The 18,188-nt window shown below is 34.6% G+C and overlaps 1 protein-coding gene and 1 pseudogene across 2 annotated transcripts in view; one reads left to right on the top strand and one right to left on the bottom strand.

Annotated features, from left to right (window-relative positions):
• NUDCD1 (NudC domain containing 1) overlaps positions 1-18,188 on the bottom strand; it is a 101,368-nt gene that overhangs the window by 30,455 nt on the left and 52,725 nt on the right. For both annotated transcript variants that reach the window (XM_074266976.1, XM_074266986.1), the window contains exon 7: positions 9,330-9,474. In XM_074266976.1, coding sequence (XP_074123077.1) covers positions 9,330-9,474 — 145 coding nt within the window. The remainder of the gene's footprint in view (positions 1-9,329; positions 9,475-18,188) is intronic.
• On the top strand, positions 12,897-13,898 carry LOC141552192 (erlin-1-like; annotated as a pseudogene).

Below are 18,188 nucleotides of genomic sequence, written 5' to 3'. Positions count from 1 at the left end.
AATACCTTGTTCTATTTCTTTTTCTGAAATGGGACTATTTAAGCAATTTATTTCCTCCTCTGTTAATCTAGGAAGCCTATATTTTTGGAGGAAGTCTCCATTTCACTTAAGTTATCAAATTTATTGGCATAAAGTTGGGCAAAGTAACTCCTTATTATTTCTCTAATTTCGTCTTCATTGGTAGAAAGATACCCCTTTTCATTTGTAACACTAACAATTTGATTTTCCTCCCTTTTTCTGATCAGATTTACCAAAGGTTTATCTATTTTATTGGCTTTTTCATAAAACCAACTATTGGTTTTATTTATTAATTCAATAGTTTTTTTTACTTTCAATATTATTAATTTCTCCTTTTAATTTTAGTATTTCAAGTTTAGTTTTTGGTTGGGGGTTTTTAATTTGGACTTTTTCTAGCTTTTTAAAGTTGCAGGCCCAATTCATTAATCTTCTCTTTCTCTATTTTGTTCAAATAAGCCTCTAAAGATATAAAATTTCCCCTTATTACCGTTTTAGTTGCATCCCATAAATTTTGGTATGATGTCTCATCGTTGTCATTATCTTGGGTGAAATTATTAATTGCTTCTATAATTTGCTGTGTCCCCCATTTTTAAGATGATATTATTCAGTTTCCAATTACTTTTTGATCTATTTACCCCTAACTTCTTATTGAAAGTAGTTTTTATTGCATTGTGATCTGAGAAGAAGGTATTTACTATTTCTGCCTTCCTGCATTTAGTTTTGAGATCTTTATATCCTAATATATAGTCAATTTTTGTATAGGTTCCATGGACTGCTGAGAAGAAAGTATACTCCTTTCTATCACTATTCAGTTTTCTCCAAAGGTCTATCATATTTTTTCTAATGTTCTATTTACCCTTTTAATTTCTTTCTTATTTGTTTTGTGGTTTGATTTCTCTAATTCTGAGAGTGCAAGTTTGAGATCTCCCACTATTATAGTTTTGCTGTCTATTTCTTCTTGCAACTCTCTTAACTTTTCCGTTAGGTAGTTAGATGCTATACTACTTGGTGCATATATGTTTAATATTGACATGGCTTCATTGTTTATTCTACCTTTTAGCAGGATATAGTTTCTTCCCTTATCTCTTTTAATTAGATCAATTTCTGTTTTTGCTTGATAAGGATGGCAACCCCTGCTTTTTTAGCTTTACCTGAAGCATAATAGATTCTGCTCCAACCTTTTACTTTTACTCTGTATGTATCTCCCTGCTTTAAGTGTGTTTCCTGTAAACAACATATTGTAGGGTTCTGACTTTTGATCCAGTCTGCTATCCGCCTCTGTTTAATGGGACAGTTCATCCCATTCACATTTACATTAAAATTACTAATTCTGTATTTCCTGCCATCATATTATCCCCGGATTATGATTTTTTTTAATCCCTTGAGCCCCCTGAACCCCTTCCCCAATATTTCCTTTATAGACCTCACTTGTGACGCCCAGCCCTCTCTTTTTAGTATCCCTCCCCCCTCCTTTTAAGTCCCTTCCCTTATTTCCCCTTTTCCTCTCCCTCCTTTTAATGAGGTGAGAGAGGATTCTCTGAAAAACAAATATATCAATTATTTACTCTATGAGCCTACTCTGATGAGAGTAAGATTCACACAATATTTCTCCCCCTCTCTAAATTCCCTCAGATGTGATAGATTTTCTATGCCTCTTCCTGGGATGTAGTTTCCCTCTTTTTATCTCTCCTTTCCTTTTTTCTGATACTATCCCCTTCCCTTTACTACTTCCCTTTTTTTATATATTATATCAGTAAAATCAAATTATCCATGCAGACTTTCTATATATCCACAACAGAGATACAGTTCTCAAGAATTCTGTTTACCTTTTTCTGCTTCTCTTCAGTCTTGTGCATGTAGATCAAATTTTTTGTTTAAGTCCAGTTTTTTTCTTAGAAACAAATGGAATACCTGTTTCATTAAATGACCATCTTCTTCCATGGAAAAAAAATGCTAAACTTAGCTGGGTAGTTTATTCTTGGTTGCAATCCTTGTTCTTTTGCCTTTCAGAATATCAGGTTCCAGGCCCTTCGATCCTTTAATGTGGAGGCAGCCAAATCTTGAGTGACCCTTATTGTGGCCCCTTGATATTTGAATTGTTTTTTCCTCACTGCTTGCAATATTTTTTTCCCTTAGTTTGGTAGTTCTGCAGCTTAGCCACAATGTTCCATGGAGTTCTTTTTTTAGGGTCTTTTTTGATTAATTCTTTCAAAACCTATTTTCCCTTCTGTTTCTATTATCTCTGGACAGTTCTCTTTGATGATTTCCTGTAAAATAGAATCTAGGCTCTTTTTTTTTTTTTTTAACAAGATATATTTAATTTTTATTTTATTTTATAATTATAACTTTTTTTTTGACAGTACATATGCATAGGTAATTTTTTTACAACATTATCCCTTGCACTTACTTCTATTCAGATTTTTTCCCTTCCTCCCCCAGATGGCAGGCAGTCTTATACATGTTAAATATATTACAGTATAATTTAGATACAATATATGTGTGTAGAACCGAATTTCTCGTTGCATAGGAAGAATTGGATTCAGAAGGTAAAAATAACAGTTTACACTCATTTCCCATTGTTCCTTTTCTGGATGTAGCTGATTCTGTCCATCATTAATCAATTGGAATTGGATTAGCTCTTCTCTATGTTGAAGATATCCACTTCCATCAGCATACATCCTCATACAGTATCATTGTTGAAGTGTATAATGATCTTCTGGTTCTGCTCGTTTCACTTAGCATCAATTGATGTAAGTCTCTCCAAGCCTCTCTGTATTTCTCCTGCTGGTCATTTCTTACAGAACAATAATATTCCATAACATTCATATACCATAATTTACCCAACCATTCTCCAATTGATGGATATCCATTCATCTTCCAGCTTCTAGCCACTACAAAAAGAGCTGCCACAAACATTTTGGCACATACAGGTCCCTTTCCCTTCTTTAGTATTTCCTTGGGATATAAGTCCTGTAGTAGTATGGCTGGGTCAAAGGATATGCACATTTTGATAACTTTTTGGGCATAATTCCAAATTGCTCTCCAGAATGGTTGGATTCTTTCACAACTCCACCAACAATGCATCAGTGTCCCAGTTTTCCCACATCCCCTCCAACATTTATCATTATTTATTCCTGTCATCTTAGCCAATCTGACAGGTGTGTAGTGGTATCTCAGAGTTGTCTTAATTTGCATTTCTCTGATCAATAGTGATTTAGAACACTCTTTCATATGAGTGGAAAGAGTTTTAATTTCATCATCTGAAAATTGTCTGTTCATATCCTTTGACCATTTATCAATTGGAGAATGGCTTGATTTCTTATAAATTAAAGTCAATTCTCTGTATATTTTGGAGATGAGGCCTTTATCAGAACCTTAACTGTAAAAATGTTTTCCCAATTTGTTACTTCCCTTCTAATCTTGTTTGCATTAGTTTTGTTTGTGCAGAAACTTTTTAATTTGGTGTAATCAAAATGTTCTATTTTGTGATCAGTAATGCTCTCTAGTTCTCCCTTGGACACAAACTCCTTCCTCCTCCACAAGTCTGAGAGGTAAACCATCCCATGTTCCTCCAATTTATTTATGATTTCGTTCTTTATGCCTAAATCTTGGACCCATTTTGATCTAATCTTAGTATGTGGTGTTAGATGTGGGTCCATGCCTAGTTTCTGCCATACTAATTTCCAGTTTTCCCAGCAGTTTTTGTCAAATAATGAATTCTTATCCCAAAATTTGGGATCTTTGGGTTTGTCAAACACTAGATTGCTATTTTTATTCACTATCTTGCCCTGTGAACCTAATCTATGCCACTGATCAACTAGTCTATTTCTTAGCCAATACCAAATGGTTTTGGTGACTATTGCTTTATAATATAGTTCTAGATCAGGTACAGCTAGACCATCTTCACTTAATTTTTTTTTCATTACTTCCCTTGAAATTCTCGACCTTTTGTTGTTCCATATGAATTCTGTTGTTATTTTTTCTAGGTTATTTAAATAGTTTCTTGGAAGTCTGATTGGTATAGCACTAAATAAATAGATTAGTTTAGGGAGTATTGTCATCTTAATTATATTCGCTTGGCCTATCCATAGGCTCTTTTTTTGATCATAGTTTTCTGGAAGTCCAATGCTCCTAGATCTATTTTCCAGGTCTATAGATTTCCCCAGTAAGTATTTGACGTTATTCTCCAGCTTTTCATTTTTTTTTTTTTTTGTTTTGTTTGACTGAGTCTTGGTTTCTCAATGAATCATTCATTTCTATTTGTTCCGTCCTGATTTTTAATGAGTTATTTAATTCACTCACATTTTTTTTAGTTCTTTTTATGTATTGTGTTTTTAAATGAATTATTTTGCTCTGTTGAATTTTTTTCCATTTCACTAATTTTTTTTTAGTGAGTTATTTTCTTTTTCCAATTCAGAAATCCTACTTTCTTGAGAATTTTTTATCTTTTCCAATTCAGAAATCCTACTTTCCTGTGATTTTTTTAACCTTTTCTAATTCACAAATTTTGTTTCCCTGCACCTCCTGTGAATTCTTTATTTTTTCCAACTCAAATTTCAGGACATTGTTATTCTCTATCATAGTTTCTCTTTCCTTTCCCCATTTTTCTTCAAACTCTCTTAACTTTTTAATAGTCTCTTCTAGGAGAGAGGTATGTGATGGGGGGCAGGTATCATTACTCTTTAGGGTGTTATCTGGAGACTGTCTGGTGTTAGTTTCCTTGGGTTGGATACCGTTCTTTCTCTGTATAGAAGGTGTAAATCATTCTCTTCAGCTTCTTACTCATTGTTAAAAATCTGTTGGGGTTTGCCCTTGGGGTAAGAAGTTAGTTTATTTATTTACCAGCTTCCTCCCAGACTGGAAGTAGAATGCAACAATCCTGTGCCTGAGGTAAGAGAGAGCTCGCATAGCTGCTGCACTGTGAGAAGTGCTCAGTGAAGGACCCCGCTGTGTGGCCTAGCAACTGCCCTGAGGTTTAAGGCTGAATAGTGAAAGGGTCACAAACCCCAGCCAATGGATATCAGCAGTTGACTTGAAAAGCCCCTGCTATCAAACTGGAAGTGTCTGCCTGGAAACTGGGGTCCCTACTACAAAGGTTCCACTTCTCTGGGAGTTCTGCTTCTCTGGGAATTCCACTGCTGCTAGAATTCCACTGCCTTAGGCTGAGCCCTGCACTATGTGGATTAGAGGCTACCTCAGGCTGTGTCCCAGCTGTTCAGGCTCTCAACTACCCCAAGGAGTAGCCCCGGGCAGCAGAAGGTATCTGCACAGTCTGCACAGTCTGAGGAGATCTATTAGGTCACTTCCGATTGGAGTGGAATAAGGATTTGACTTTATGTTTTAAAGTGGCTTGATTTATCTTCTGAACTGATGTTTATAAGCAGAGAAGAGCTAACAGCCTGTGTCAGATTCCTCTATCTCAGTGGCTTCTCTAATCCCAGAGTTCTCCCCAGCCCGATCGGCACAGTGTGCTAGCACCCAGTCCAATCCTGTGTGTGCTAGTTTTCCCCCTGCCCCCCCTCGGAACCGACCTTTTCTGTTGAAATTCCAGATTCTCTTCAGCTGGTAAGTTGTGCTTCTAATCCTTGTGGTTTTTATCAGTCCAGAGTTATTTTTGAGGCTGATTTAACTAATTGGTAATGAGGGAAGAAGGGAGCTCACAAATCCACGTGTATCTTCTCCACTACTTTGGCTCCACCCCCCCACCCTTCACTCTTGAAGAGGACTAAAATGGCATCATTATGTTGGAGTCGTGATATAGTATGCTCAACTGTGACTGGGCAGACAAATACAAGCATAGGTCAAGCACAAACAGCCTATATAAACATTTAGAATGGAAAAGTCTCAAAATTTGCATATCTCATATCTTCCCTCAGAGCACAGTGCCTTCTTTGAGGTGGGTTTGCCATGTTGACCAGTCCTTTGTCAGCATCACACAATTGATTCCAAAGTTCTTCAAAGAGACCTTAATAGTATCATTGTGTTGCTTCTTTTGACCGCCATATAAGGACCTTCATTCTATGAGTTGTTTGTAAAATAATCTTTTATGTATGTTTGTCATTCAAACACGATCAGCCCATTGGAGCTGCACTCTCTACGGCAGCGTTTGAGTGGTTTATTTCAAGAAAGGACCTTACTTATCTTCTGGAGACAATTCAGATGGAAACGATTCAATTACCTGGCATGGCACTGGCTTATTGTTCAAGTTTCACAAATACACAATTAAGTCAGCACAGTGATCTCTAGATGTTTGGTTTGCTAGACAATCTACTATCTCTTCTTTCCCAGATTCTTTTGGAATCTCCCAAACACTGTGTCAGCTATGACAATGCAAGCAACAACTACATCATCTGTGTCCATCTTGGGAAAGTATACTGCTAAGGTAAGTGAAGTTATGAAGGAATAGTGTGGTGCTGGCTGATGTCTGTATTTTCTTGATGTTAAATTAGCAGAAGAAGCAAAAAACTGATCCACACTTTGTTCTAAGCTTCAGAGGTTACATTGTACGATAATCTTTAAACAAAAAATCATGCCCGAACTATCCCATCTTAATCTTGGCTTGAAGCTTTTTCAAATTAAATAATTTAGAATCAGAGTAATAATAGCTGATCTTGATACTGTGTCTTCTTCATTAGACAACATTGCTAAAAACATCATGCTAAAAAGCATGGGATCAAGCACACAATCTTGCTTTACTACACTGATAACTGGGAAGTGTATGAGCACTGTCCATTATCCAGAATACAGGCAAGCAAGCCATCATGAAATTGTACAATACAATACTGGAACTTCTCCAGGCAACCAAATTTTAACAAAAGTAATATATGCTGAATAATTAAAGAGCCATGATGATCAACTGGCAAGAATCCCACAGGAGTTTGTCATCTTCTAGACACATACACCCTACTATATTTTTTTATAATTCAACAAATAAACAGAACCAAAGCATCATCACAGACAAAAACTAATGTCTACAACTGACCAAGCATAACACTAACATGTTAAAATTCAAGAACATTATTTTTATAAGTTGTCATACTGAAAATTCATCATTTCCAATCTATAAAAAATGGAAGATAACATATAAGAGAACTTGCAGAAGAAACTAAAGCCACAGATGGTCAGGATGAAATACATATCACTCCCATTATCCTGTCTGCTATTTTGAGTTGTTTCAGCCACACTTTCAGTGATTCTACAGATGAATTTACAACTTAATACTTTTACTCAGCTACAAAAAATAATCATTTAATTTATCTGCATCCATAAAACATAAAAGAATAATGGTAAGGTAACAACTTGGTCCTGGATTATTTCTAGTTGAATTTCAAAAAACTAAAAGATGACAATAACAGTAAGATTTCACACCTATCAATTATCTAAAAAGACATGATCAAATGACAAGAATAACAAAGAAGCCATAATAATAGAGGGAAGAATTTTGGAAAAACAGAGAGTAAACTAGTTTGGATCAAATGGGAGGGAAGTATATGAAAATTCTGGAAAAAATAAGCTGAAGTCAGAAGCTTGAAAGAGCTTTCAATGCCCAATTGAGAACTTGGTACTTCATGCTAGAGGCAATATGGCATTACTGAAGTTGCTTAAACAGGACAGTAAAATGGTCATACAAATACTGGGCAAAGGAGGGATTATATGGAAGGGAACACAGAAGGAGAGTAAACTATCAGGATAATAATGTGAAATGGCAGTTTAAAAAGCTAAAGCAACCTTAGGGCACTAAGGAAGGAACAGGAGGCAGCTAGATAGTTCAGTACATAGAACACTGGTCACGGAGTCCAGAAAACCTGAGTTCAAATCAAGATTTAGAAACTGCCAGCTGTTTAACCATGAGCAAGTCACTTAACCTGCATTTGCCTTATTATACTAGAAAAGACAATGGCAAACCATTGCAACTTCTTTGCCATGAAAACCTCAGAGATAGTTTGGTTCATGGGAGCTGGAAAGGAATGAATGACTCAATAGTAATAACAAGGAAATAATGGTGTCCAAGGCAAGGAAGGAGATATATTATCTTGGATCAAACCATATTTGAAATACTGTGTTCAGTTCTGGGTGACACATCTTAATACAGATCTCAAATGTTGAACAGCATCAAAAAAAAAAAGACAAGCAGGATGTTTGTAAAAGGCCTCAAAAGAACAGTGATTGGAAAGAAGGGTCAAGAGAAAGAAATGAAGAGAGGGTAAAATAACAGATATAGAATTTAAGTGTGACACTGATATTCAAGGAATATTGGGAGGATGACTCCCAGGCTGTTGAAGAGATCTTCTGCACAGAGTTTATAAAAGCACATGGATATGAATCACAAAGGATATGAATAAACAGATAGACTGCAAACTATACCAGTAGAAGGAATACCCACATAAATGAGATCAAAGATTCATCAAAAGACAGAATTTCATCCAAATTATTCTTTTCAATGTGCAAAATCATTTAATAGCACTGAGCTTTCTTTGAATGGTTTACTTTGATAATTAAATATTTAACTGTAGATTTGATGTTTCATTGGTCCTATGTGTTAGAGATGTAAGTTTTGACAAATTAAATTGATTAAATTGTAACAAAATGATGAAAGCACATTGCTAAATTTCATCTTTATTTTCTTCTCTACTATCAATAGTTTCTTTCTTAGAGGTTATCTCACCGTAAACATTCTATATATCTAGAAGGCATTCTGCTCTCTAGGACATCTATTACCATTCAGTGTAATTAAAGAAGTCATTACAGCAATTGCCATTATTGGATTACTAGCATATTTGTAATCACTGTAATTTTGTGGCTATTTGAAAAAAATTAAAATATAATTTACAAGTCACCACTACGAGAAAACTCTATTTTTATAAGGCAAGTATTTAATGAGCTAATACTGTGAACTTTAAATCTAAAAAAATCCTATTTATTCAACATATATTGTACTGTAATCTAGGGTTATATAATTTCCAGAACTGATAGTAGTTTATTAGTAATTTGAACTATGTGAAAAATAAGATGTTAGCAACAACCACAAGTCATGTCAGCAGTCAATCTACTTAACAACAACAACAACAAAAAGCAAAAGAAAAAATGTTTGTATCAGGATTAAAGATAGATTAACACACTCAATTGGGTATATCTTACTATAGTAAGCTATCTTACCCTTCATAGAGGGACCAGGAGTATCATACTGAAATTACAAATCACATTCATACATTCAATCAGAAATATTTTCAAAAGAAAGAACATTATACCATCAGCAGAAAGCATATAATAGCCCACAGATAAAATTCAGAAGAGCTGTTAAAACTGCTTACCAGTTCTTCTGATGTCAGATGCATCAAACGTTCAGCTATGGCAGCACACTGGGCTGAATCTCTTAAGAATTCTCCTCTGTCATCACCTAATACTAGCTCTGGCCATGTTAGTCCTTCATCCTTCTTAATCAAAGACACCTCCAGACTAAAATATTAATGGACAAAAAAGTTTTATTACTTGGTCTAGAAATGAATTGTTCATAAAATATGAATATGCACAGGAGAAAACCATCTAAAATATCTATTAGAGAAAAAAGGATTTTTATTGCTAAAGACAATTAGATAAAGAAACTGGTCTAAGGAATTTAGATTTGGTAAAACAGGCAATAAGCAAACACCTATTCTTGAGAATAATGACTGACTGCTTCCTTCATTCAAGACATTAAAATACCTACCATGTATAAAATACCATGTTTGGTATAAAATAAGTTGTTTTTTTTAAGGTGTTAACAAATTAGCAAATAGTGTTTGAAAAAAATATTATAGCAACTTTGAGGATGAACTACACAATAAAAAAAAGTAACAAAAAAATAGATTATCATCAAAGGCCTAGTACAATGTGATATGCAGCAGAACTAGTGATTTGAGTAGGGAAGGAAGAAATCTGTGAAATCTGTGCTGAGAAACATCAGTTGCCTCCAATAAAAATTATGCTCATATACCTTACAGTCTAAAAGAGGGAAACAAAGTATAATATGAAGACTGAAATCCTGAGATATAGACCAAAAAGACAATGGTACAAACTCTTATGGTTCTTCATCTTTCAATCTTAAAGATCCTCTTCAATGATATCATGAGTGTGATAAATTGATTTGTGTGTGAAGTGGATCTGTGAGTGCGTGAAATGAGACAGAGCTGAGCAAAGTTATCAGCCATATTTTCTCCTCTAGAATCATTAGAGTCCAGTGACAAGTCAAAGGTCAAGATGACTACCCCCTTCATGAAGGGTAAGATAACTTATTATACCCAATTGAATGGTTAATTCCATCTTTGAGCCAAATCTAATGAGAGAAGGTTCAAGCATTGCCTGATACCTCTGATCTTCCCCTCCACGTAAAAGTTCTTTCTTTTATGTCTTAAGTGATATAATTTTCCCTACTCTACTCCTTTCCCAATCCCTCACCTCATTTTACACACACACACACACACACACACACACACATATGTATGTATGTATGTATGTATGTATGTATGTATGTATGTATGTATGTATATATATACACACACACACACACACACATATATTAAATGATCTCTTCATAGTTAACTCAGAAGGTATATACATAAACAGAGGTATGAGTGCCCTAATAATAATGCCCTAATAATAATAAAATTCTTAAGAGTACTGGAAGTATATCTTCCCCTGGTATGAGTCAGAGGCAAGGCTTAACTCACAGCTTCCTGACTACAAGGCTAGCTCTCCATCTATCACACCATCTATGAGAGCTGGATCTACACTAAGGATAAATAGTATGCTTGCCAAATGATCTGAAAAAAGTCAAATCCTTGTCCCTCTTTCATTTAAATAAACATAGTATTTTAGTACTCATAATACTTGGTAGGGAAAAAAAAACCCTCTTTAAGTTTATATCTATCAAAATCTCACTCATCTGGTCAGGGGATAGCATTTTTAAGCAACTAGAATAGCCATGATACTGGAAATAACAGAAAAAAAGTCATTGGGTTCCAGCAGCAGAAAATAAAACAAATGCATAGGCCATAAATGCAGCCATACAACAAAGAAATTATTTAGAGATCACTTAGAATAAGTTATTGCTCTGAAGGGGCTAAGGTGAGAGAACAGAAAAAATATCAATTAAACTATACAGCAATGAATAATTCTCTTACTTAATGAAAATACTAGACCTATAGAAAATATATAATATATAAAAAATATATATAATATATATAAAAAAATATAAAAAACCCTTCAGATGTTGTTACGAACAAGTAACTAGTTGTTATGTGTTAGGCTTACAAGGTGAGAACTCAGGTTGTCTGGGCAATTTACAGGACCTTTACAGTTATGAGACAAGCCTTTTGAAAGCAATAAATTGTTACAAAAATGTGAATTCATTAATAGTCATTTTAAGACACATACCTATTTCACAACAGTATAATGCATTCAATAAAGGAATAAATCAAGTCTCATGCACTTCAATAGCATTCTAATTCAGATTCAGACAATGCCACAATGAAGGCATAATATGGCAATCAATAATGGAAAATTAAGTTATAGCATAGTATATGGCAATGAGGTAGCATATATACAATACACAAGAACTGAGCCAGATACACTAATTGAAAAAAAAAAAAAGCCTCACTCTAAATGTTGTCTAGTGAAACACAAGATGGGAAATGAAGATCTGGACATAACTTGAAAAAGAATAGAGAAATTTTTTGGTGTTACTATATAGTATGAGATTATCTTAACAGTCATGCAGACCTAACTTTTAATAAAGAGAATCCTAACAATCCCAAGGCAACTTGTTGGAACATTTTAACAGGTGGTCATACAAGTAGCAAACTAAAGACTTTCAGCAAAGGGGAATGTAATATTCTTAAGGTCGTTTTTTAGAACAATATAACTATTAGGATGTTAACCAAGCCCAAAATCTATCCTTCTGCAACTTACATTCTTCACTCTCAGTTTTATTCTTGGAGTTCAAGCAACACAATTTGAATCACTCTTCCAAGAGGCAGTCTTAAATACTTTAAGACAGATAACATGTGTTCTAAGCAATCTTTTCTCAAAGCCAAAGATATCTACTTCCTTAAAATAATGTTCAACATGGTCTCCGTTTTCCTCACTATCTTGATCACACTCTTCTACCTTTATTGATGTTCTTCCTAAAATGTAAAATGTACAAATTGGCTACGATAACTTATATACACTTTGACAAGTTATCATTTCCAGAGTTCTGGACCCTCTTTATTTTTTTTTAAGTTTTAAGATTACAATAGGGGTGTGGGGGGGGGGGCTATTATATTACTTCACTGTAATATAGTTTTCAGTTCACTAAATCCCTCAAGTCTTTTCCCCTTCATTCAATCACTTATTAAATACTTATTATAATAGGTGTCATGCTAAACATTAGAGATAAAAGACTAACTGAAACTATTTTGTAAGGTTCCTAAAGAAACCTATCTGAACACATATATATAAAATTTCAAGTGGATTTGGGGAAGATGGGCATTAGTAGTTGTGAAATTAAGGAAGGTTTCATGTACTTGAGCTGAGTTTTGAAGGAAACAAAGGATTCTAAGAGAAGGTGGTTAAGGAAGTAAATCCAGGCATGAAGGCAGCCAGTAAAAGGGAAAAAGAGATGGAAGATGAAGCAATGTGTGTAAAGAATATTAATGTGGGGGGGATAAGATTAAGAAATCCTTAACACAGAAATTGTCCTTTGACCTGTACTTTGAAAGAAATAAGTAGCAAGGATTTCTACTTGGGTCCATGGGGACTGATCCCCATGTTGTCACTTAGAGGAAAGCCATTGCAGAGCAGAGGTGATATAAGGGAGGGACAAGACTTCTAATGGTAGAGAGCAGGAAAAGTCAGAATGAATGACTCAAGCCAAAGTTCTGGGGGCTATAACTTCAGGGCTGATAGTTGTTCTCTATGCCTTCATCCACAGAATGGAAGAGGGAAGCCTTACTGTGTACTACAGGCAGGAACTTTACTTACTAGCCCCAGTAGACCAGGCTATGCTATTATGCAACTTTTTATTACACCTGCAGTTCTGTGCAGACAACACTACAAAAACTGATGAAGTTAAAAATTGTCCTATGGAACAAGTGGTGGGGTCATGTCTATACCGACTGAAGAGAAGTTTTAATATGTTCTTTTAGTAGTATTTGGTATCGTGAGGAAGTAGAGTACAGATTATAAGACTTTAGCCTTCAATAAAATAAACTACGATTTAAACCAGTTTTGCACATTCTTCAAGAAGTTTGCAATGAACTATTTGATCAGATAGTAAAAAATTTGAAGCAGGCCCTAAAGATCTGAACATCATTGCCTTGGGTCTCACTATACATGTAATGTGTTTCAAAACCAAAAATCAAAATTAAGAAATTCTGTAGTAATGGAAGCTGAGAAAATGGAAGCTCTTTACAGGTACACAGAAACAAAAGGTGGTAGAGAAAGAAGCAGAAACAGAGAGAGAAAAGACTATTCTAGAAGCAGAGAAAACTGTACAGGTGGCAAAAATAGTTTCAGTAGAAGGTGATAAAGAAACTGAGAAATGCATTTCTGAAATTAAAGATGCTGTGTTCCTGGCCAGAGAGAAGGCAAGAGCAGATGCAGCATTCTACACTATACATAAACATGTGGCTTCAAACAAACTCAAACTAACCCAACATATTTAAAATTTAAAAATTATCAGGTCATTGCTGCAAGTTACATCTACTTTGGCAGTAGCAATCCCATCATATTCATGGACTTCTCTTATGCTTTCAAATATCCAGATGCCAGAACTGGGAGAGAAATCTCTCTCCCTCTCTAAGGAGGCCCCAGAGCCCTCTAAGAATACTAGACTCACTAGAATTAAAGCAAGCATAAGCTGATGTGGGGATTGGGGGAGGTGTGGAAGGAAGGAAAGGGAAAGAACAATAATTAAGACTAGAGTTACAATGATTTTGCAAATTAATTCACAGAAATACTGCTCAGTCTACTCTGTTCTCCTGGGATGGGCCTGGTTTATCCACTGACTGCAAGACACAGCTCCTAGGCAGTCAGGTGATTTTCTTTCAAGTTCCCTCTGCGTGTTCCTTTATAAGCTAGGTTTCTGTGAATAAAGAAAAGATTAATGCTAAGGCACTGCCTGCACCAGAATGTTAAACACAAAATATGTAATGAGTTATTGATTTTCTAAGTAGAAATCTGCCAATGTTTACATCAGACCATGGAAAATGGGTTTACAGGCTAAGAGACCCAGGAGTATGGTTAGTATATCATATAAACTACAAATGACAGGGTCCCAGGGCTCATGATTTTCCCCTTTGAAGTCCAATGCCAGAAATCAAATAAGTAACTGACATCTCCTTTATGTAATCCACTAAGGTTCTTCGAGAAAGGACCCTTTAAATGAGTAGATTCTGTTGTTCATCAGCCAACTTCATTTCCAGTTGGCCCACAGATATTGCCATCCAACCAGGACTCTTGAAAATTTCTTGCTGCTGTACCTTAGGTATTTGGAGATTCCATGTACATGCTTCTCAGGTAATTAAATTAATCCTCTCCTCTATGAACCAAAGTACTAATGTTCCTGATTGACTCTTATTTGGGTAACTATTATGCTTTATCTCTATTCACAAAGTTTATAGCAAGCTGTCTCAAGGCAGGTGCTGCTTGTTCTCAGCTTAGCAGCTGCCTAATAATGGAGTAGGCTTTGCCACGGACAACATATTCTTAATTGTAAAGGAAAGAATCTTTGTTCTGGATTTGGAATACATCTATATGATCCAGCACCTCTATCTAATTGTGAGGCCCAGTATTATGGCTACTATTTATCAAAAACCCAAATGTAGTTAAGAAGTATTAAGGCACTGTGATATCCAGTATTTCTGTGTCCTCCCTGGCTAGTTGGACTAACAAACTCAATTCAAACTAACTAAACTGGCTAGTTGGTAACTTTGATCTTAGGAGACTAAAGTGGTCAGCTTGTTTTCCTTTCCAAACTGTCACTGGGAGGACATCATTATCTTGCCAATAGTGCCTGAAAAGGTACCACCTTTTGGGCAGTACTACAGAGAGAAAGATTCTGAAGTAACATGTCCTATTGGTATGGGAAACATTCCCCAGACCTCTCAAGTTCCTGATATTGGCTCTCTCAAAAACAATAGGAACAGAAGCAGGCAGCTTCTGAAGATGTCTCTAGTTGGACAAGGAAAGCAGACAAGAAGCTTATTTGTCACTCATATAGGTGGTGGAAAGTGATGTTCCAATTAAGAATCCATTGTTCTGAGAGGATAAGATCCCAACGTGAAATAGAACATTTATTCTTAAAGACTTCTTTCCTGAGCTGTATACTGTGATGGCACTGTAATTGTAATTTTACTTACTTTACAAATTCAATTTTGGCCTCCTATATGCATAGATTTTCTTGTTAAGTTGATAAAAAAATAAACTGGGAAGTCCACATGGCAGAAAAGAGGATGAAGAGGAGAATGAGAAAAAAGAGGAGAAAGAGAAGGAACAGAACAACAATGAAGTAGATAACAAAAGAAAGAAAGAAAAAAGAAATGAATCATTCTGAGGTGGAAATGAAGAGAGAATACATTCCAGATCTTTGGTGCAAAGGCACAGAGAGGGGAGAGAGGATGCCATGTGTGGGGGACAAGAACAAGCTAGTTTGAAACTGGAAACATTGTTGCCTAATGGCAGCTTTGTTTTTTAAAGTGGGTCATACTTGTTCAAATATTTTCTATCCTTACAAATTTATATAATTTACCAATTTAAGCAGAAGTTAAAGTTTGCTCTGAAGTCATGTTCTTCCTCTCAAGCAATGCCTTCCCTCTCAAAAAATCTTAAATTTAAGTATTTTGAACCTATTTATTCCCTTTATATTTATTATTTTATATATTTATACATGACCTTGTTTTCTCCTCCTTGCTTCACTTATTTTATTTGTATAGCCAATACCTGTGTGCTTAGAACAGAGAAGGCACTTAATATTTACTGACTAATGTCTAATTAGCATGTTCTAGTATTGATCTATAGAATGACATCAAAACTAATTATGCTTCTCTTATAAATTAAAAATTAAACACCTCAAATAGTTTATCAGATTGACTAATTTATTAGTCATGTTATTTTGGAGATCCTATCATTCAACCATTCTAAAATTTGTTTTCTACTTCACAAAAACCATTTTAAGGAAACATTTTGAAAACTATAAAGGACTATAATACATGTAAAATGATTATAATACATGTAAAATTATTACACTTAGCTAAATTTTTCAAAAACAATCATAGCATATCATTACATTTTCCTAACTTACTGGTCTAGTGTCCTTGTTAACAAAAACAAACTAAAAAATCCTAAGAAATAAAATTAGTCTAATTGGTGAACCTCATGCTATAGTACAGTGAACATTACTTCCCTTTTTATATATTTATAAACCATCCCTATTTTGTAACTTACCTAATTGAATGTGAAAATTCAAAGAGTAAACAAATATTAAAAAGCATAAAGTTAACTTAAAGGATTTATGTTTCTAGATGACTAGTAACTACTGACAGCAGCTCTTTGAGATACTGATTTGCTTTTTTCTGAACACATTTCTTCTCATCTTGATGGTTCACTCCACTTTGGAGCTCCTTTCTCTGGCTGATCAATTCCTCCTTGGACTTCCACTTTATGGAAAGTGTATAAGACAGTCACATTACTCCTTCAATTCCTTCCAGGCCCCTATCCTGACTATTTGAACTACTTTTTCTAATAGGTTCCCACAAGGGTACTTTTTTCCTTCCCTTCCTTCTTCCTACTTTTCAACTCTCCCTTTATATGTTGTTTCTCCCATTAAAATGTAAACTCCTTGAAGATAAAAATTATCTTTTTTTTTGCTTGCATTTGCCCAGTGCTAAGCCAGGGCAAAGCACGGAATAAGCATAAAAAAGATCATTGATTTGACTTAATGAGAGAACAATTCTATAACACCTTGTAAAGCATAAAAATGAATACATAATTTCATATTATTCCTCAAAGCTATTTCATATATTCATATATCTATTGCTGATTTTAGTTCTGTCAATGAAAAACTTCTACAACTTTGGAAATACCTACTATGGACAATAACATGAGCTGGACCCAACCAAAGAAGTATCACTTTAACTACAAAGAAAAGATATATTTTCTTTAAAGGCCCTTAGCAGACTTTTTGCAACACATCCTTTTATTTTACTTATTTTTGTTATTCTATTTTCTTTACTGAGTAACTTGATTTTGGTATGCAGCAATCAATCTGAAGATTTATACACTAATTCATATAGGAGATTTACATTTCATTATTATAATAATTCTTTTCATTTCTCCACTAATATACTTTATTTTTTCCATCATAAGGTTATGAATGTAGAGAGAGATGGACAATTTTAGAACTACACCTAACAGGAGGAATATATCCAAAAATGCTGCCTAATCGCTCTACTGTTTGGTAGAGATTGGTATATATCTATACCAAGTTGTAAAATTGTGTAGGGATGGTCACAAACTCTGTAACATAAAACATAAGACAAAGTTTACCTAGGTATTTCTCAGAATATATTCTTTTTTGTATTAGTAGTAGTTTTATAGCTTAAATCATTTTTTTTCTGTATTTTTTGTATTAATTTTCCTGTATTTTTTTTGAACTTGAATTATTATTTTTTTTCCAGGACTATAAAATAAGAATCAGAAGAGACTTCAGTAATTATCTAATCCAACTCCCCTCATTTTTCAGATAAGGAAACTGACTCAGAGTGGTCAAATCACTTGTCTGTGATCACAAAACTAGAGTCAGAAACACATGAACCCAAGTATTCCTGACACCAAGTCCTGAAAACAAAGATAGAAACACTAAATTTGAGTTCCCACAAAGTACTATGAATTCAACTAACAATTTAATGGATTAATCCACTTTGCTAGAGAAATATATTAACTCACCTCTTACCCCAAAAAGGTACAAATTATTCCATGTCACAATAAGAATAACTGACAAGACTGACTTTTTGATAAAAACTCTTTCATGGTATAAGATAGAAAGTTAATAAATGGATTTGAGTAAATTATCAAGAGAAAACAAAGTAATAACATAAAAATCAGAAATGACATTGTCCCTCACAATCAAGTAGGAAACAGTAGCAACAATGGAC

This window comes from Sminthopsis crassicaudata, chromosome 1 (genome assembly GCF_048593235.1).
Source record: "Sminthopsis crassicaudata isolate SCR6 chromosome 1, ASM4859323v1, whole genome shotgun sequence".
NCBI classification, from domain to species: domain Eukaryota; kingdom Metazoa; phylum Chordata; class Mammalia; order Dasyuromorphia; family Dasyuridae; genus Sminthopsis; species Sminthopsis crassicaudata.
The sequence above is the reverse complement of the archived record's forward strand: the minus strand, read 5'-3'. Positions and strand labels throughout refer to the sequence as shown.